The 18,789-nt window shown below is 49.9% G+C and overlaps 8 protein-coding genes across 8 annotated transcripts; 2 read left to right on the top strand and 6 right to left on the bottom strand.

Annotated features, from left to right (window-relative positions):
• The first annotated feature begins 1,663 nt into the window (after positions 1 to 1,663).
• On the top strand, positions 1,664 to 2,645 carry BDV37DRAFT_44260 (uncharacterized protein). Its single transcript, XM_032090665.1, has one exon. The coding sequence runs from the start codon at positions 1,890 to 1,892 to the stop codon at positions 2,415 to 2,417; it is 528 nt and encodes a 175-aa protein (XP_031935221.1). The 5' UTR covers positions 1,664 to 1,889; the 3' UTR covers positions 2,418 to 2,645.
• Positions 2,646 to 2,873: 228 nt separating this feature from the next.
• stm1 (putative telomere and ribosome associated protein Stm1) lies at positions 2,874 to 4,239 on the bottom strand (the record flags this gene model as incomplete). Its single annotated transcript, XM_032088376.1, has 5 exons — positions 2,874 to 3,405; positions 3,490 to 3,610; positions 3,682 to 3,849; positions 3,977 to 3,995; positions 4,219 to 4,239. The coding sequence occupies 5 exons, from the start codon at positions 4,237 to 4,239 to the stop codon at positions 2,874 to 2,876; spliced, it is 861 nt and encodes a 286-aa protein (XP_031935220.1).
• Positions 4,240 to 5,332: 1,093 nt separating this feature from the next.
• BDV37DRAFT_276566 (uncharacterized protein) lies at positions 5,333 to 7,026 on the bottom strand (the record flags this gene model as incomplete). Its single annotated transcript, XM_032085584.1, has 4 exons — positions 5,333 to 5,634; positions 5,697 to 6,197; positions 6,280 to 6,496; positions 6,838 to 7,026. The coding sequence occupies 4 exons, from the start codon at positions 7,024 to 7,026 to the stop codon at positions 5,333 to 5,335; spliced, it is 1,209 nt and encodes a 402-aa protein (XP_031935219.1).
• A 2,256-nt stretch (positions 7,027 to 9,282) lies between these two features.
• dbp8 (ATP-dependent RNA helicase DBP8) lies at positions 9,283 to 11,445 on the bottom strand. The gene is made up of 2 exons (XM_032090664.1): positions 10,824 to 11,445; positions 9,283 to 10,761 (listed from the first exon to the last, which is right to left on the bottom strand). The coding sequence occupies exons 1-2, from the start codon at positions 11,333 to 11,335 to the stop codon at positions 9,702 to 9,704; spliced, it is 1,572 nt and encodes a 523-aa protein (XP_031935218.1). The 5' UTR covers positions 11,336 to 11,445; the 3' UTR covers positions 9,283 to 9,701.
• Positions 11,446 to 12,577: 1,132 nt separating this feature from the next.
• Positions 12,578 to 13,343, bottom strand: BDV37DRAFT_44240 (uncharacterized protein). Its single transcript, XM_032090663.1, has 2 exons — positions 13,318 to 13,343; positions 12,578 to 13,237 (listed from the first exon to the last, which is right to left on the bottom strand). Exon 2 carries the CDS (start codon positions 13,146 to 13,148, stop codon positions 12,801 to 12,803), a length of 348 nt encoding a protein of 115 aa, XP_031935217.1. The 5' UTR covers positions 13,149 to 13,237; positions 13,318 to 13,343; the 3' UTR covers positions 12,578 to 12,800.
• Positions 13,344 to 14,289: 946 nt separating this feature from the next.
• Positions 14,290 to 15,869, bottom strand: bbp (putative zinc knuckle transcription factor/splicing factor MSL5/ZFM1). The gene is made up of 5 exons (XM_032090662.1): positions 15,608 to 15,869; positions 15,328 to 15,541; positions 15,052 to 15,269; positions 14,608 to 14,831; positions 14,290 to 14,552 (listed from the first exon to the last, which is right to left on the bottom strand). Exons 1-5 carry the CDS (start codon positions 15,756 to 15,758, stop codon positions 14,403 to 14,405), a joined length of 957 nt encoding a protein of 318 aa, XP_031935216.1. The 5' UTR covers positions 15,759 to 15,869; the 3' UTR covers positions 14,290 to 14,402.
• Positions 15,870 to 15,874: 5 nt separating this feature from the next.
• Positions 15,875 to 17,147, bottom strand: BDV37DRAFT_264642 (glutathione S-transferase family protein). The gene is made up of 3 exons (XM_032083693.1): positions 16,872 to 17,147; positions 16,755 to 16,808; positions 15,875 to 16,694 (listed from the first exon to the last, which is right to left on the bottom strand). Exons 1-3 carry the CDS (start codon positions 17,063 to 17,065, stop codon positions 16,076 to 16,078), a joined length of 867 nt encoding a protein of 288 aa, XP_031935215.1. The 5' UTR covers positions 17,066 to 17,147; the 3' UTR covers positions 15,875 to 16,075.
• Positions 17,148 to 17,878: 731 nt separating this feature from the next.
• On the top strand, positions 17,879 to 18,641 carry BDV37DRAFT_289015 (uncharacterized protein; the record flags this gene model as incomplete). Its single annotated transcript, XM_032088375.1, has 2 exons — positions 17,879 to 17,959; positions 18,177 to 18,641. The coding sequence occupies 2 exons, from the start codon at positions 17,879 to 17,881 to the stop codon at positions 18,639 to 18,641; spliced, it is 546 nt and encodes a 181-aa protein (XP_031935214.1).
• Positions 18,642 to 18,789: the final 148 nt, after the last annotated feature.

Genomic DNA, 18,789 nt, shown 5'->3' with positions numbered 1-18,789 from the left:
TAGGAGATTGTCTGAGGCTAGTCAAGTATGATCGGAAAGCTGTGTGAACTTAGGTTTTATGCCTGTTGGCCCACGTTTCGTTTGTTTCAGGTCTTTTGAGACTCCTGATAATCCTTTGTCGTTCATGGCTCGAGGCGCATGTCTGGATATAGGTCCTTTTTCTATAAATAGGTTGTGGTGGAGGATCTGCTGAAATTCCGACAAGTTGGGTATCAACTCGGCGTGTTTCTGATGAGGCATGTGAAAGAACCAAACCTGAAGTTTGTCGACAGGACGAAGATACATGTTGATCAAGTCATGGCAGCCAACACAATGGGGATGAGGAGGAATCGAAGGTGGTAGAACAGAATGAATGTCACCTTCCATTTCGGGAAGTCACCTGCACAGACATATAAAACACGAGCAGCCTCAAGTTTCATCGCATATGATCCACCAAACCTCATCTACTAACAATTGGTAACCAGTCAAGCACCGTATCTTCCCCAATTATGAACACTCAACAAGAACCACCACAACACCCACCATGAGAGGACACCCACCTACCCTACCAGCTCCAGCAATAAGACAAGCCGAAGCCAGTCCCAGAGAACGACCGACAGCTGAAATGCCGCATAATTTGCCAATCTAGGGACAACACCCGCACTGTCCGTGTCCGTGCACATCAAGTGCACGCAGACAAACAAAGAAACCCACCCGGGGCTGGATTGGCTGCCTGGACTGAAGCTTTGTGCTCCAGCGGCCATCCCTGCACGCAATGGGCAAATATGCCGTGGCTAAATGCTCCCAACACGGCATGCTCATCCCCCTCCAATGGCCCCTGATTCGCCTCTTGCGTGATGAATCTGGACCCGCCCCATACCCGCGCAGCGTGGGTATGAGCCACCTATCCAACCGTCGAGGCGGCTCGGCTCATCACTAATCTTGCTGATGTCCTGCCTTGCTAGCCTTTGCGCAGAGAGGATTGGCCTTTCGTTCGTTCATGTTTGCGTTTCGCTAGTACTGAAATTGTACAACAACACGCGACAATGATAATGGCAGCCGGCCAATTTAAGCTTCAAACTCGAGCAGTCTAGACACGTTCTAGCTCTACTGGAGCCTCCTATCGCCAGAGCCCCCCACGTCAAATGTCAAGTACTACCTCACGAACGGAGGGCAGACGAGTCGAGTAGTCCGGCTGGTGGTGGGCCGATGCAACGTGATGAGCAACTGTTGGGGTCGAAGCATAGATGCAGAGGCGCATGGCTAATATAGATGGATTGGTTGCGTTGTCGATTGGGATGTTGGCTCGGCCCGTCTCGAGCTTGGGGGCTGATAACCCTGATAGGATGTGTGGAGTTCTTCACCTGAATTCCTTTGGGGAGGAGGACTTATGGTCCCTTTAACACGGATGGAGGAAAGAAGTATGTATGCTCTGTCCGAACGCATGCAAGCCATGAAGACCCTCTCCAACTATCGTGCAGCCAAACAAAGAAGAGTAAAAAAAGATAATTGCAATTGCCTCATCTCCATTCCTGCTCACCTTCCACAAGGATGACAATCACAAGCAAATCATAGATTCCAAGCCACTATGCATAACACCCGAAAAGAACCCCAGACAACCAATAACCAGGTCTCGACATACAGCGAACACACATAAGCGCCCTTTACTAGGCCCGTATAAAAAGCAATCTCGGATCCCAGTTCACATCTCTATCATTCATACACACTCACACACTCACTTACTTCTATCTATCTCCCTCTCCCTCCCTCCCTACCTATAAACATACATCTCTCCATACACCCCCCCTATCCATCAAACCACCCACAAATCCTAATAAACAACACCACCAAAGCACACCAGAAACAAGAGCCAAAAGCAAGCCCGAAAAGAAAGATCGAGAAGAACCAAAATGAACACCCTAACACCCTCAACCCTCTACATACTCCTCCAATCCCGGTCCACGCCATCGACATTCCACTGGTCCCTGTACACAACCAACACCCACGGCCCCCTAACCCGGGGCACGAAACACGATCTCACAGACGAAAAAGCTCCTCGCCGACTATGGTCCTATAACAGCGCGCCTGCCAACCTGCTCGAGTCTCAATCGCGGCCGGTCATCGCGGCCGTCAAGGTGGACGTCATTGACGACGTAGAGATGCTGCGAGGCGCGCTGGAGGAGTGTCTGGCTAATGTGCCGCGGACGGCGTATTCGTCGCGGTTTCGGGAGGAGATGAGCTGTCGGGTTTGGGTGAAGGAGGCGCTGTGGGGGCTTGATCAGGGCGGGTTCATTAATCTTGGGGATCGGGGGAATGTGTTGGGCATTCAGGGCGTGGAGAGGGAGGTGGTTAGGGCTGGGTTGGTGGCGATGTGGAGGGGGGTTTTCGGGGTGTATGAGTTGGGTGAAGAGGGTCTTGGGGTGAGGGAGGTTGGATAGCTGGTGGTTGGTTGTTGATGTGTTACTTGATTGTACGGTTTTGAGGTTTGTGTTTGGGTGCTTCGAGTCTGAAGTTTTTTTTGGTGATGTCTCTTACTAGTCGTAGTACATTTCACGGATGCTATGTCTACTATGACCTTTTAAGAAATGGAGAGACCACTACAGGTTCACACCTGTAATCCCTCCTAGGAGAAACTTTTTTTTTTTTTTTTTGTTTTGAATTCTCACTTTCCTATTTTTTGACATTCAAATCAAATTACATCGGGGCCATTTTAAACCTAAATGCGAGGACCGAAGGATTTCGTCTCGTGTCATTTCCCGCAATCCATATCACGTCACTTTCCAGGAAGAGGCATCGTAAGGGTTTCTTCAAGATTCTTTTCGTTTTCGACCTTTCATTGGACCGGCGTCGGGGTGTGCCGGTAGAATACCCCCCCGCTATGAGACTGACTGTATTTATTTGCCGCCAAGGCTGGGGAAGTTCTTCTCGTCCACGGTGACAGGAGCGCTGCGCTCAGTACGCTCAGGGCGGGGACCGCTGCCACGGCCACCACGGGCACCACGTCCGCCACGGCCACCACGGCCACGGGGACCGCTGGTGCCACGGGGAGCCTCAACGAAGCGCATGTCGACCTCAAGGACGTTCTTCTCCTTGCGAGCCTTCTCACGCTTGGCCTTCTCAGAGGAACCCTTGATGTAGTTCTCATCCTCCTCACGCTTGAATTCCTTGGCGTTGGCCCACTTGGAGTCAGCCTTGGAGCCCTCGTTGGCGGCACGGACGGGCTTGGCGCTGAAGTCACCGGCGGCCGCCTTCTCAGCAAGGTAGTCGTTATACGACTTGGCCTTCTCAGCAGGCTCGGCCTCCTCGGCGGGAGTCTGGGGCTCGTTCTCGTCGGCCTGGGCGATCTTCTCACCGGCGCGCTCATCGTCCAATTCCTTCTCGCCGCTCTGGCCACCCCAGCCCTGGTTCACCTTCTTTCCAGAGTCGCTGCAGTGCCAACACAGGTCAGTTTCGAACGATCCCAATAAAAACCACATCACCGGCAAATATTTCAAGGGTGGGAAGTCTTACGTCTGGCCGGTACGGGACTGACGGTCGTTACGGGCACGTCCGCCACGGCGGGCACCACCTTCCCTCTCATCGGTGGGCTTCTCGCGGTTCTGGTTGCGACCAGCGTTGCGGTCACGGAAAGCTATACGGAGATGGGATTAGCCGGAAGGCCCGGATAACGCCAACAAAAAAGAAAAAGAGACTATCACATACCGGCCTCATTGCCAGAGACGTTGTTACCACGGCGAGAGTTCTGGCCGGCACGGGGCTGGCTGGGAGCCTCCTTGGGGGCATCACGCTTGCCTACACGAGGAGCGGGCTTGTCGATAGCTTTCGTGGGAGGAGCGGGGGGTCTGCTGGGGTCCAACTCGGGATCATTGCCTGAAAAGCGAATCGCGGAAGTACGTTAGATGATGTAATGACTTTTGACAGCGGAGAACTTGACAATCGCAGCATGAAAGATCCCAAGACAATCCATAGGGCGCAACTCAGGAAGGGTATGTATTACCAAGAAGCTCGTAAAGGTTCTAGATATGAGACATCCGTCAGCATCGCGTTTCACTTTTTTTTCACTTTTTTTTTTTTCTTTTTCTTCCTCCCCTCCCTTCACCCAGTAAATTCTTCACTCGAGCACTTTTCATCCCCACCAATTGACTTTCCCATCGATCTGATTTCGAAACCCAAAAGACCAGGGACAACAGTAGCTCCTGAACACCATTCCCGCACGGTAAAAAGCTCTCTCGCACGTACCTTGGACCGGACGTCCGCCATGACGCCTGGTTTTATGAGGGGCCTTCCGGGGAAGGCTCTCCGTTATCGCAGCAATTCGGTACGAAAAAGGGCGGGAGAAGGCGACGAGCAAGGCAGAAACCTATTCGGCGTAGGTATCCGGCCTCTCCTAAATGGATGGTATGGGGAGTTTAAGGGAAGGGGGGTGATCGGGTGGATGATGACTTGAGGAGTTGGAGACAAACGTTTGTGGTTGCTCTGCCCCAATCCGGTAAGGTGTGCTTGCTCGCTAAGCGAATTCGGGTACGCGTGCCGTGATTGGCTGAGGTCTAGGGCTTTAGCCCGGCAATGGCGTCACGCGGGGCTTGCAGATGGCATCATGAGCGATCAACATCAACTGGTCACTGCTCCCTTTGACATCTACGTCACTCTCTCTCCGATCCATGATGTCGTGAACAAGAATCATACTAAAGTAGTACCGTAGTAGTAGCACAAGGTGGTATTTCTTTCCTTCCTCCAATCATATCCCTTCCTGTCTCAACGTCTCCCGTTAACCCTAATCCATCCATCCATAACATACATACATACATACATCTTCATCCCATAAAGTGAACCATAGACAACGAAGTAATTTTTTTCCTTTTCTTTTCTTGAAACCGCAATACCACAAAAGAACACGACAGGATAAAAAAAAATAGAAAAGAAAAAGAAAATTAAAACAGCCGTGCCACCTCATAACCCAGCATAACAATATATGTCCAGAGAATCAAGACTGCTCGGCAGTCCCCTTCAGTAGCTTCACACATATACGCATCATATACACCAACAAACTGTCTTTTGAAACCTCGCAAGCATCTCTTTTTTTTGTTCAATCAACAACCAACACAAGCAAATGGTATCAACCGCAAAACGCCGGGCAATGCTTGAAATCACTTTTGTCTTCCGATGCCATGCCGAGGGATGCCAGAACGAAGCCGGATGTGAATCAGAGTAAAAATCAGTTCTTATCCTTATTTCCCATGGGTATATTTCCTCGACGGATCGTAGACGACTAAAAGGAGAAAAAGGAGGTAAGGGGAAAATTAACACGGGGTAGCCAAAGTATTGGACCGGGAGTAGAGACGGAAAGTGGTGTTTAGTGACGAGTATTATTCTGTTCGTAGCTGAAGGGGGTCTGGAAGTGCATGCTCGCACTCAGGCCAAAGGGATCTGCATCGAGCATGGGCTCGTAGTTGCCCAGAAGCTGATTCGTGTTATTATATGCTCCATTGGATCCTTCTCCCGAATGTGGATTGAATTGTGGAAGATTGTGGTGGCCCATGGAGTGAGAGCCAGGAACCGATGCGGCAGCGTTGAAGCCAGGCACGTACGGCGAGGCGCCCACGGACGACTCATGCTCCTCATCGATCAGGTCGGCCTGAGCGTCATACTCTTGTTCTAGAAGTTATGGTTAGTCATCAACTCGGTACTAAAACCATCATTGGAACGGGGAGGCCTACCAAGCTGATCATAGTGCTTTTGGAATGGCGACGGGTAATATGCTGAGGCGACACGGGGTCCTCGGGGGCCTGCACCACCCGGCAGAGCAGACTTCGGGTCGGTGGTATCAGACTGGGCGACGCTCATGGGAGGCGATGTTTGGCTGATATTCCTCGAGTGCGACAGGCGTGAGTGTTGTGCAGCCTGCTGAGGGTCGACTCCAGCTGGGGACATGGCCCCTTGGAAGGCGAACCCAGGTGACTTGGCATGAGACGGCGAGGAGACGTGGGATGGAGGCGTAGCCTGAAATTGGGGAGAGGGGATGCCGTACGCCCCGTCACGAGGCTGTGGCATTCCAAAAGGCTCTCCTTTGGGTGCAATTCCAGTGGGATGCCTTTGAGCAGAATTTCGGTTCATCGCTGCACGCTCCAAGGATGATGGGGGTTTCCCCGCCATGGGGTTGGGCTTCGGACCCCCTGGAGCGCCGGCCTTCAAGCGCAGTTCTGCTTGGACATCGATCCCTACGTATGGTTAATCCATGTTTTGTTTTACTTTCTCTGGTTCATTGATATGTTTCACAGAGGACCAGATAGGATGACGAACCTTTTTCAAGTAAGATGCGTTCCAACAGGGAGTTCTTATATCGCAGCATCAGGCACTCATCGGCGGCCGTGCGATGGTTCTGCTGCAAGGTCTGCAGGGACTCTTCATTGCGCTTGATAGTAGACTCGAGCTGACGGATGTACTCGGTGCGACGTTCACGGAAGGCAGCCTGGGCCTGACGGTTGCGTTGCTTCCGTTCCTCAGAGGTCGCATAGATCTAAGACGAAGGTTAACTTAAAAGAAGCTTAAACAAATAAGCCGGGCGATCATGACGATAAGGACAGCAGATCAAGATCAAGATAAGCCAGCATAGGTGAGTGACATAAACAATAAATGAATAAATAAATAAATAAATAAACAAAAAAAAAGGTACAGGGATGGGCAAAGATAAGAGAAGCGATCGATCAAATCAGAAACATAATGGGTGATGATAATGATAACCGTAATGCGGGGCCCCGGATTGCCATCACACACACCACATGGCGGGTAAAATGAAAAAAAAAATAATAATGTAATAAAAAAATAAAATAAAGGGAAAAGGGAATAGATCTTACGTACAGGTTTTCTTCCACCCTTTCGTTTCTGCGTCTGGGCCACATCTTGCGTTAAGATCTCGCCTTCAGCCTCGGGGGTTGATACCGCTGAACTGATCGAGCCCTCGAGTACAGCGGGTTCAGTTTTAGGGACAACCGTATCCATGGCGGTGTCATTTGGATTGGGATTGGAGGTTTCAACCATAGAGACCATTGGTATTTATTTGAGGGGAAGTATATCTTTCCCCTTGACCTCGAAAGAAAAAAAAAAAGAAAGAAAGAGATGAGTAGTGTCCCTTCTGCGTGTATTGGGATACACACGGGGCCTTGGGAAATAGAGTAGTAGAAAATGTTTAACAAAAAATTTCGTAACTGATATCCCAAGTGCCGACCCCGATGATGGCGGACCTTCTTTTTTTTTTTTTTTTTTTTTTTTTTTTTGCCCTTGTTCACCCAAAACCCTCAAGGTTGATAGTAGCCGCCGGAAAAATAAAATCCAAAATAAAAATAATTCGAGATTTTTTCCGGCGGGGTGATTGATAACTTCAAGCGCAAGAAACGCGCGGCTAGGGAGTTAGCAGGGACGTGCGAATAAGGCCAGAAGTTAGCAAGAGGGCCAGCGGAAGGAGTGACATAAAGAAAATTGACGATGGATAAAGAGATAACCAGAAGGTAGACAAGTAAGAAGGAGGAAGGGGGCTGAAGGTGGGAAGATGTGAGGTAAAATTATTTACTAAAAAAATTGGGCAAACGAACAGGATGTTAATAAGAAGGGGGGAAAAAATTAAAAAGGAAAAAGAAAAAAAGAAGAAAAAGGAAAAGGCGGCCTCGGGAGGGCCCAGAGTGAGAAAAGAGGAGGAACTCCAACCAAGAAAGAAAAAAAAAAAAAGAGGGTCAGACGGTTTGAGCGTAGAAACTTCTCTTTTAGGCTTAAAGCCAGGCAGAAAGAACAAAAAAAAAAAAAAAAAAAAAAAAAAAAAAAAAAAAAAAAAAAAAAAAAGCGGCCAACAAAAAATCCACGTTATTGACTGGACACTGAGGGAGGGGGAAAGACAACTACTCACAATCAAACAGGAACAATAAAAAGAAATAAAATAATACGATTTGCCCCGTCAGCGTCTGACATTCTTTTCCTTTCTTTTTCCATTTCTTCTTTTTTAATATAATTGACTTTGATCGCCTCCCTCACCGGGGAGATAGTTAGAGACCAATCCTTCCTCCCAAATGTCATGGGGTACAAGTACATCATTCAATCGAGATCCTCCGTCGACTTACGATCTCTCTAGTAGATACTACGGAGGATGGGGCCTACAGTTCGTAGTCGACTCTGTCCACCATGATCTCATCGTCGGGGGGTAAGGAGTTTTACTCGAATGCAAGAGGTTGCCTGTTCCCTGCCTCTACCTTCCCTTGTTCTTTCATTTTTGCCCCCTTCTTCTCCCTCTCTTTCCTATTTGTCTCGACGTCTCGGCAACGGCACCAAAGGCGCTCCACTCCCAAGAGGTCGGACACTGCCGAAGATCCGCCCTCCGTCCAGACAACGAGACTCGTCAGTGCCTCCGTCACTCACGTTTCCCCATCCAGGCAACGGGTGGAGAGTGACAGTGCATGGCTTCCTCCTTGGAACGTGCTTCGTTCACTGGATTCTCGAAGGCTGGGCAAAGAAAAAAAAAAATATTACGAAAAACACAAATGAGAGGGGGAAAAGGTATGCCGGAGGAATGATACCCCATCCCCCATCCCCCATCCCATGCTTAGCCCTTCTAAGTTCTTTCCTCGTTCGCATCTGGGATCCCGTTCGACCTAATGCCGATCCCAAACCCTGGGAAATCAAACTGGCCTGGAGAAAAGAGGGGCGCGAGATTTTGGAGACATGCATCCGAAGTCATGCGATGGATCAGAATTTGCAGCCCCCGGAGGGTCCCTGTTCGAGCGCCAGGAGCCAGGAGATGAGTCGATGGAGTTACGTCGTATTCTGTGATTCACAGTTTTTGGGGCGTCGTCGAATCGAGTCACGTTTTGCCCGCGGAGAAGGATCCCTTGTCACCTGACCCCCGTCTAGGTTTCCCACCGGCGTAGTACTTCTCATGTAATTACTCTCTCAACTATTGACCTTGGCTGTTGGAGATGCACCGTCATACTTCACATCCCAGACATCCCAGACCTTTTCTCATGCCTCCCGGCGTTCGTTCGGCCTTGGCAAATTCTTCTCCATCCCAGGACTCAGGAGGATTTTGGAACTGTGGTTCGGTTTGAGATTTCTTTCTTTTTCCCCCTCAAAAGGACATACCATCCCCTTTCTTCCCAAGTTCCAACCGGTGTCCCTGTCCAGTCTGGAAGAAGTAAAACACCGGGATCAGCCGACGCGGTACCAACTGGCCGACTCCACTGTGATCGTTGACAGTCCAGTCAGTCAGTCATACGACGTTCATTCCCCATAAGAAACAACAATAGCCGAAACTTAAATCCCACTATTTCCCACCATGGTTTGGCTATCGATGGCGTTTCGAGAACGTGGCCATCAGGAGAGGTTCGTCAACTATTCTGTCTTGGCGGAAATAGTTCTGGATTGTCTTCACGAAACATCTCATGAGGATGATCCCATGTGGATTTGTTTCGACCATGGCTCGATTGATGTCCTTCAAACCACCAAGGAGACTCTCATACGGGTGGTACCCTGGAAAATAAAATAGGTGTAGATCGGAGATTGCCAGCCAAGATGGACTCCTAACCTGGCGCAAAAGTAGACGTAGGATCGAACAAAAAATAATCAAAGAATGCCTTGGCTGACTCCAAGTAAACCGACGCAACAACATCGCTGAACAACCATCATATCATTAAAAAGACATCCTCGATATATGTACAATCTATCCACGCCTCCGACGAAGCCTACCGTACCTTCTTCAGCTTATTCCGCTTCCGCCCTAACACGTCGCGGCCCTCCTCAATCTCTCCAGTAGCTTCTCGTTTAGCCTCTCCAACTTCCTTGAGCACGCCACCGCGCACCACGCGTCCCTCAATGCTGACGCCTTCCTCGCTCCATTCTTCCATCTGCCGTTCCACTCGCTCCTCGATCGCTAGCACCAGTTGTACGTCTCGCTGTCCAACTAGGGTAACCGCTTCACCTTGCCGTCCCGCACGAGCGGTACGACCGACACGGTGGACATAGTCGTCCGGATTGCGCGGTACATCAAAGTTGATCACCAGACTGACCGACGGGATATCCAGACCACGAGACGCGACGTCGGTCGCTACCAGGACCCGGGCAGCGGAAGCACGGAAACGCGCGAGGTTAGAGTTACGTTCGGACTGGGGTAGAAGACTATGTAGTGAGGTGACTCGATGGGAGAGGCGGCGAAGCATCCGCTCCAGCAGATCGGCAGTCTTAGTGTGATTGCAGAAGATGATAGCCGGCTTAGAGGAGTTCCCTTCTGTAGACAAGAGCACGTGTAAGAAGGCCTCGCGGTGCGTCATGGGGACCTTGAGGTAAGTTTGTTTGAGGGTTGGAGGGATTGTGCCTTTATTCTCGGTCGAGATCTCAGTAACAAAGACCGGCGGTTTGTTCTCAGCTCTAGGCATGGACTTGAGAGCGCGCACTTCGGGGGTCAATGTTGCGGTGAACAAGAGCGTTTGACGTTCGCTGGACGGTGGGAGAGCGGATAGACAGGTCTCTACGTCAGGAAGCATGCTTCCGGGACCAGGAGCCAGAAGTCGATCGGCTTCATCAAGAACGACCATGCGGACGCGCTTCAGTCCACGCACCGTATCTTCACCGGATGTATTGATGTGGTCTGCGAGTCGACCGGGTGTCGCAATCACAACATGGGGCCGCTGCGAAAGAGCAAGTGCTTGAGATCGCATATCTGTTCCTCCGGTGATCAAAAGTGGCTTCATGCTCTGAGGTGCCGAGATCGCCTTGATTTGTTCGTAGATCTGCAACGCAAGTTCTCTAAAAGAAAAACTATCAGCATCGTAGCCTCTAAGAAAAGATTTCAGTGACTGGCAACGTACCTTGTGGGAGTTAGGATAACTGCGAAGATGCCAAACGGATCTTCCGCCCATTTCTGCAAGATAGGCACCGAAAAGGCAATTGTCTTTCCGGAACCAGTCCGGCTACCTCCAATGCAATCTCTCCCCTTCAGAATCTCCGGTATACAGGCTTTTTGAATGGCCGTGGGCTTTCTAACCGCCATAGTCGTCAGGGAGCCCACCAACCACGGCGAAACATTGAGTGCTTTGAATGAAGACTCCTCATCCTGCAGTCCAATTTCAAGGGCATCACGAATCAAGACAGGGTTGTCATTTTCCGTGGTTGTGGCAGGCTTATCATCTTTTGCTTCCTTCTTCTTGATACGAGAGAGGGTGGGGAGCGGCGCCGGAGCAACGTAGGAGTCTACTGAAGACTCCGATAGGCGTCTTCTTTTGGGGGCGCGATTTTGCAGCTCCGTTTGCTCAACGTCTGAGGAGTCCGAGGGCTCGTGAGAGCCGTCTGATACGGGCTCCGGGGAGCGAGAGGGCGCCATTGTTATCTGTTCAAATCTGTTGGCTTTTCTGCGTGCTTCATGAAATTCTTCTAAATTTTGCGGCAGAAAAAGTTGACCGCGCAAAGGCGGTGTTCCTACATGGATCGAACCAATCAAGTTGTCTAGTCTTATCGATAAGATTCAATTCCCGAAAGGGAAATTAGTGTGATATCCCGTACAAAAAGTAGTGTAGTATACCTCTGTCTTTCTCTACTTTCAAGAAAGAATACTAGTTAACTAATAAGGGACTATATACAACAGCTAATCCCACTCTTGACCACAGGAAATTCAGATCGAAATTCACTCCTTTGCATGTGTTGTTACGCTCTGAGTACTCCCACACAGCGCTGACAAAGTAGCCGTATTCATTAGCTATTGTCCTGTTGATAATTGACTTTGACCTTAGAGAAGGGGAACCGATACGGGCGTGACAACTACACCACAAGCTGCTTGTAGCTTGAGGCAGGGGTAATAATTTTGTAGGGCCCACACCAGTCTTGGTAGACTGTGACCATTACTTTAGCCTCAAAAGGTTTAACCAGATCAAAGTCTTACTTCCAACCTCTAGGCGGTGCATATGCCAATGATAATGGTTGTCATTGCCAGGGTTAAGGGAAATGATCCTATTATTCTGACGACTACCGGATACACCATAGCTGAGTTGTTCGAGAGTCTGACGGTGAATCTGATAGCTCGTCTTAAGTATTGTACAAGTGCAGCGCGTGAAGTACGAAGGCAGTCGTAAGGGCATCTTGTTTGTTTAGGGATACCATAGAGGGGTGGCCAAGCACCCATATAGAAGTTGGATTTGAATCCACGATGAAGAACTCATGAATGTCTTGGTAAGCTAAATAAAAGAGAAGAGAGGAGAAGTTCGTCAAACTGAGATTCCTGTCACTGAACCCAGGGCAAGGATAGATGTTAATGAAGTCAATACACTGTATGGGGCTTCCAGGAAAGTTGACTGCTTCCCCTATGCATACAAACGTGTAAGTAGTGGTTCCGGCAAAACCGACCATTTCTTGCTACTGAGATATGGCAGCTAGCAGGAATGACGCATTTTAACATTGGTCCTGAATAGCGAGTTTGGTCATAATTCGACGGGCAAACCCATTCTATCTGCAAGGCTGTGAAGAGATGTAGCGGGTGAAGATACACGGGATGGCATGCTGCTGAGCCTTCTTTCCAATCTGAACAGCTTCGAGTAAATGATAGAAAAAGGTGCTGTCTGTACTGCGGACGGCCATGAACACCATACTCAGATACTTGGGTGTTTGAGAACTCTGCTAATGCCCTCGGCCGTCGAAGGTGACGTTCTTCGTCGTTTTTCCGTTTGATGCGTCACGGGGGTTCGTCATCCCCGTCCACTTGAATCACCGGCCGGTACGGGCTATATACTACAGAGTAGAAGAATTCAAGATATCCACTGCGTTTCCTAACCAACGCACTGGCAATCTGTCAGAGACTAGAGTCGAGAAGATTTGTTGCCCCCATTGCCCTTTCCATTGACTTTATAGATCACGACGTAATGGAGTAAGTCTGGTATCGATTTCGCGGAGCCCGTGTATGTTGATTGGATCCCACCGAGTCCCATTAATATATGCACCTTGAGAAAAGGAAGAAGAAAAGCTCGGCCAGAGAGGATTACGAAGGGAAAGAGAAAGCTGTGGGAAAGGAAAGAGTCTGAATAGTGAAAAGGATGGGATTCATGAATAGGTGCAAACTTCACATATGATGCCAATTCTGACATGGTATTCATCTGGGTATCGGGAGTAATGTGGCTGTGTGCTGCAGGTAATACCGTCAATGCCATTAACTGTGATCATTCTATTAAAGTAAGTCCTCTAGGCAAGCCATTGCGCTGATGGGTCCATTCATATATGCTTCTTTTTGGAGATATCTCTGCCAATGTCACTCAGTTAGATACAAGGTACATGCAACTGCTGTTAAGAACACGAAGAATATGCATTCCAGACGCTTACAGAAGATAAGTATGAATTAGCGAACTACTATGAAGAGGCCGGCGACCTCAGCAAACTACAAAATACAATTGTTAGTAGAAGTAATGCCCCTCGCCCTGTTACCAAACTAAGCCGGTTTTCCACATTTTCCCTAGCTTGCACCTAACACAACAAAACAGGCCAAATACGACACTGTATCATTTTAAGCGGGCGGGGGAGGAGGAGGTTGCTCGCTCGGGGGCTATAACGAAGGTTAGCAAGGCATTCACCTAGATCATATAGGTCCAAGGGAACATACAGGAGGTGGTGGTCCTTCACCAGGAGGAGGGGGTGGGGGTGGTGGGCTGCCACCGGAGCCGTAGTACATAGGCGGCATGCCCGGTGGAGGAGGAGGAGCTCCCATGCTAGAAGAAGCCCCGGGAGCGCCCATGCCCGGAACGGGAGGAGCGTATCCGCCATAAGAGCCATAACCATACGCAGCCTGCCCACCCGGAGGGGGCGGAGGGGCCTGCTGCTGCTGCTGTTGCTGCCAGGGTGCAGCGCCAGGGGCTCCGTAGCCACCCTGCGAGCCATATCCATAATCGCCTCCACGGCTACTCTGAGCCCATGGGGGTGCGCTTCCCTGGTCACGCGATCCATAGTCATCACGGGAGCGGTTGTCTCGGCCTCTCTGTTGCCAAGGAGCCACATCACTGGGCGGTGGCCCACGCTGCCACGGCTTCGCATCACGGTCGTCGTAACCCTGATCGGGACCAGCTTCGATGCGGCGAGGGATGTGGCCATCTTCACCTGGAGCTCCTCCCGACAACTCTTGCATGAGTTGCTGAAAAACAGTATCAGTATATATCCTTGATTGATAAATTCAAGGGCAAGATGGCACTTACCTCCATTTCACGGTCGACAGCGTCGCCGCCACCAATAGCTCTACGGCCTCCAGCACCAGCGTAACCACCATTGTTACGCCAGTCGGTGCCTCTCTGACGGTCAGGACAATCACGGGCCATGTGACCAGCGTTGCCACAAACACGACAGATGATGTTGGCGGTAAAGTTGCGCTGTTCTGGACAGTCATACTTGCGATGTCCAATTTGGCCACCTGAAAAGAGTCAGAAAAACCGAACAAGTTGCAGCGCACAGATGTACTTACAGTTTTGGCAAGCCTGATTCTCATCATCACGCAGAGTACCGTTAAGAGCGGCAAGTTCTCGAAGCTGGTTCCGCTTGAGCTCGTTCTGACCCTCGGGAATTGAAGCAGCCTGTTCATTGTACTTAGTAATCGATTGACATAGAATGAGATAGGGAACAACGTACCGTCTCAATAACGTTATGCACCAGTTTCTTTGCCTTGTTAACCTTTTCTTCAGTGTCTGCCATGATCAAACAATGGAGGTCTTCTTCCTGGTTGCTAGCGTGAGCGGCGTCAGAGCGTCCCTTTCCTTCCTTGACAGAGCCCTTGCCACGAATAGCAATTTTGGCACCGGATTCGGTTTCCATCTTCTTCAAGGTATTACCACGAGGTCCTATGAGTAAGCCAACTTTAAAAGGTAGCAGAAAGCTAAGTGTTAGTTCAAGCTGTTATTAGAAAGAAATGGGAGAGCAACGGTAAAATGTTCAACATCACGCATCAAGGGTTAGCAAGAAGCGAGCCGAAAAGGCACCGACGGGCGATGTCTTTCTTACGAGCCCGACTCGAGCAAAGAGTCATGAAGTACACAACACAGGAATGGTTAGGAGTTAGAGGGTTAGTTATCATACTGAAGTTAATTTCTGGATAGTCATTCACTGGAACGTAGACCTTCTCCTGAGTCTTGGTAGGACGTCTGTAGTCAGAAGGCGGGTGGTAGTTAGGAATGGTCTTCATGGCCTTCTCGACGAGCTTGTGCCGCTCATCCTCGAGGCGCTTCCGGTAACGGTATTCCCTAGTGTTTACACGTCTGCCAAAGTTATCGTACTGCGGAGGGGGTGACGGAGACCTGTAATTCGAAGATGGATTAGCTATGCTGATATGATGAGGCGAAAGGGGTAGCGTACCTGTCACCATCCGCTGGGACGACATCGTTGATACGAAGCTTTTGGCTAATCTCCTCAATACGGAGATGAAGCGTATAAGCTTCAAGCTGCTCATTGGTAAAGTTTGCCATGATCATCGTGGGCAAGCCCATGAGACCGGCAGCCTTGTTCTCTTGCGCATCGCCCCAACGGTTGCGCTTCTTGCGCTTCTTGACCCCGTCAGCTGGAGGGTCAGCTAGAGCAATAGTAAGCATCTCCACGTATATAAGTTAATAAGAGGTTAGGGGTGAAAGCAACATACCCCGAACAGGACTTCTGCCACGCTTGTGCTCCCCGACAGACGAAGGAGTTGCTGTGCGGCTCTCCTCCTCTGCGGGATCATCACCACCAAACCGTCTCCGGCCCAGAGGGACGTTGTTGGAGCCTGTGACTCCTTGATTCCGCCAGGCCATTTTCCCTGGACTTGCGCTGCAAATGAAGTTAATCTATTGCCTTGCGATGTGAGCAACAGGGTTAGTGGCTATTAATGGAAAATAATAATGAGAGTGGAAAAGTAAGGTGATATCAAGGCGGACTTGCAGGAGAGGTGGCAAGCTTTTGTATCCACGTGAGACGTGATGACTAAGCATTAGGAGCTTCCATGAAGGAAGAATAATGACGAGAGAATGGCTTTACATGATCATAATGATTTCTGTTCACATCGCTAACATAGATAAACTAATTAAATCATCAACTCCACGAGTCACCTTCTGCCACAAAATCGTATCGTTTAGTGCTTAGCGTCCGCTTTCATGCCCTGCACAATCCACTCCCGGGCTTTAGCCGCCTCCTCTTCGATAGTTTTCTGGTCCTTCAGGCGCTCCTTGATAGTATGAGGCGATGGAACATGGCGACCCTTCTCAACGCCCTCCCGAGCAGCCATACGCTCCTCCCACGCCTTCAAGTGCGGGAACTCTTCAATATCGACACCGGCCCATCCAGCAGCCGCAACCCATCCCCAGTGCGAAATATCCGCAAGCGAGATGTGGTCACCGACGAGGTATCCTGACTTGGAGTTGGCAAGGTGCTGGTCGAGAACGCCGTACAGTCGCCTCGTCTCGTTGGTATACCGAGTCATGCCATATTGGATGCGCTCGGGTGCATAGCGCACGAAGTGATTTGCCTGGCCTTGCATGGGGCCCACGCCAGCATTCTGGAAATATAACCAATTGGTCATCTCGTAGTACTCGCGGGTACCCTTAGGGTAAGAGATCTTGTAGTCCTTGTCATATTGCTCGGCAAGATAGGTGAGAATGCCGCCAGATTCGAACAGACGGATCTTTTGGCCATCAGAGAAGGTGTCGGTCAGGGCCGGAATACGGCCATTGGGGTTAATCTCAAGGAACCAGCTTAAGTGGAATTAGCCATGCTCCTGTTCACTTCCACTTTCTGGCTAGAAGGTCACATACGGCTCTTTCTGGGTATTCTTGCTTATGTCAATGTTCTGCACCTTATAAGGAAGTCTAAAATTCGCATTAAATTAGTTCATCGGTTCTAAGAATGATGAGGTTGGATTACAAACGCACCCCAGCTCTTCCAGCGCAATGGAGATCTTGATTCCATTGGGAGTCTGGCAGGTGTACAAAGTGATATCGGGTTGGCTCATCTTGGTTGAATATCTATAGCGAAAGCTGGTCAAGTGATTGGGGCGGCTGTAGCGACAAATAATTGAAACTGAGGGACGAAAAGAAACCGACGGGACAGCCGGTATAAAAAGCATCGTCAGGGAACTCCATTGATTAGTTATTGACCCCGCGGATGGATGATTAATAGGGAATCAATGATGCCATGGCCTGTCAAAGCTTCGGCCCCACTCCGATCTTGATTTCTAAGCTGTCCAATGTGTGCTTATATAGTTCTACATCAAAAAGTTCCCATGTGCGCGGCCTTTCCGCCCGAATTATTAAACTGACCTAGCTTTCTAAAACAGCTACTATTCTTCCATTTTCGGAGAATTTTACTAGTAAATTTACATGTATACTAGGGATAGACCTGCGGCTTCATCCGGCTGGACCGCAGCTCAAGTCAAGCAGAGCGCATTATGTTAATAAGAGACTTCTAGACTCCAGACAGCAGTCCTATTCTGTCGGGTTACAACAAGACCTTTTATAGTAAAAGAATTATATAATCTAAGAGTAATTTAATTAATATATATAGTTTAAACAACTCAAGCAGTTCAAGCAGTCAAAGTAGTGGAAGTAGTTAAAGTAATATAAGTAGTCGAGCATCTACAAAGGATGGGCCCTCCTTTGACTTGTACCGGGAAAGCAGCGTCTCCCTCCGGAGCGGTGGTGGCATTTCAGGAGCAGTGGCAGTGGATACATACGCAGAATCCCGCATCCAGTCCGACTAGGGCCGTGTACTGGTCAATTTTCCGGCTGGCGCGGTCGACAGCCCGTTAGAGGGTACCTCTGAGGGACGGCGTGCGGACGACAAGGTCAGCACGGCGGAGAAGGATAATATCCCACAGCCGCCCACAGAGAGCCTCGAGGGATTCATTGAGGTTGGGACAACCACCCGCGTTGGGACCAAGATGCACTTGAAGTTTGCGTCCCCGGAATTAACCTGGGTGATGGAGGATGAACAACATGGCAGCCCGAATCATGTGCAATGGGTGCGCCTGGATCATCACTTGGATTCTCTCACAGGCTCCATGGGCCGGGGCAACGACCAATGTCGCCCAATTAATAAGTTATGAGCTCGGAAGCCGGGACCAAGCCCGCCTCGCTGTCTTCCTTACGACTCCAATTGGATGAAGGGGGCCATTGTCAAGGGCTCTTCCCCAATTCAGACCTCTCGGGTGGGATAATCTGGACCCTAACGACGAGCAGTTGGCATATCTGAAAGAGCTGGGAATGCTCTTCGGTTGTTGGAACCATCCCGAGGTGTGGCACTCGTTCTGTGACAGCTACAGTGGGATGCGCGACGTGCTGCTTCAGTTTGATAATTGGTACACTGCCAACCGGGGGCCCAGCGATCTCGTTGGGGAGTGGAAGAAGTTCAACCAGCTCGAACTCAAGCGGATTGTCGAGAAAGGGAAGGCATCGGCGCAATATCTCAAGGAGAGTCGTAAGCCGGTGCCAGGCTTCTGGGGGTGGTGGTGGACGCTCAAATGGCAGGGGGCTGTTTACCTATTTCCCGGGGGGCTTTCTGTATCAGTTTGGCACGACCAAGCTGGATCAGACCTGCGTGAATTTGCAGTAGCCAGTGACGGGTCCTGGACGGGTCATTCAGTCAGCTCATCTAGATCTAGCAGCGAGACATGTACATCTGGGTGTCTCCCCCGCCGTACATAGCTTATATTTTGACCGTATGGGAAGAAACGTACAAAGTGTAATTATCCGAGGTCCGCCAAATTCTCACTGTTGGACCCTCATCAGGGGGTTGAAGTCGTAAAGGGCGAGGAGGATTGGGGAAAAGTTAATAGTTGGTGGAGTGGCTGCT

Source organism: Aspergillus pseudonomiae (genome assembly GCF_009193645.1).
Source record: "Aspergillus pseudonomiae strain CBS 119388 unplaced genomic scaffold BDV37scaffold_137, whole genome shotgun sequence".
NCBI classification, from domain to species: Eukaryota; Fungi; Ascomycota; class Eurotiomycetes; order Eurotiales; family Aspergillaceae; genus Aspergillus; species Aspergillus pseudonomiae.
This window is presented reverse-complemented; position numbering and strand designations above follow the sequence as displayed.

Excerpts from the sequence above, each read along its gene's own strand:
- BDV37DRAFT_44260 (XM_032090665.1), top strand. The coding sequence starts at position 1,890 with ATGAACACCCTAACACCCTCAACCCTCTACATACTCCTCCAATCCCGG.
- dbp8 (XM_032090664.1), bottom strand. The coding sequence starts at position 11,335 with ATGGCGCCCTCTCGCTCCCCGGAGCCCGTATCAGACGGCTCTCACGAG. Across the intron at positions 10,762-10,823 it reads GTTATCCTAACTCCCACAAG|AGAACTTGCGTTGCAGATCT; the intron begins GTACGTTGCCAG and ends TTTTTCTTTTAG.
- BDV37DRAFT_44240 (XM_032090663.1), bottom strand. The coding sequence starts at position 13,148 with ATGGCATTGACGGTATTACCTGCAGCACACAGCCACATTACTCCCGAT.
- bbp (XM_032090662.1), bottom strand. The coding sequence starts at position 15,758 with ATGGCCTGGCGGAATCAAGGAGTCACAGGCTCCAACAACGTCCCTCTG. Across the intron at positions 15,270-15,327 it reads GTCCCAGCGGATGGTGACAG|GTCTCCGTCACCCCCTCCGC; the intron begins GTACGCTACCCC and ends TTCGAATTACAG. Across the intron at positions 14,832-15,051 it reads CTATCCAGAAATTAACTTCA|TTGGCTTACTCATAGGACCT; the intron begins GTATGATAACTA and ends TACCTTTTAAAG.
- BDV37DRAFT_264642 (XM_032083693.1), bottom strand. The coding sequence starts at position 17,065 with ATGCTTTTTATACCGGCTGTCCCGTCGGTTTCTTTTCGTCCCTCAGTT. Across the intron at positions 16,809-16,871 it reads ATTGCGCTGGAAGAGCTGGG|ACTTCCTTATAAGGTGCAGA; the intron begins GTGCGTTTGTAA and ends TGCGAATTTTAG. Across the intron at positions 16,695-16,754 it reads AAGAATACCCAGAAAGAGCC|CTGGTTCCTTGAGATTAACC; the intron begins GTATGTGACCTT and ends ATTCCACTTAAG.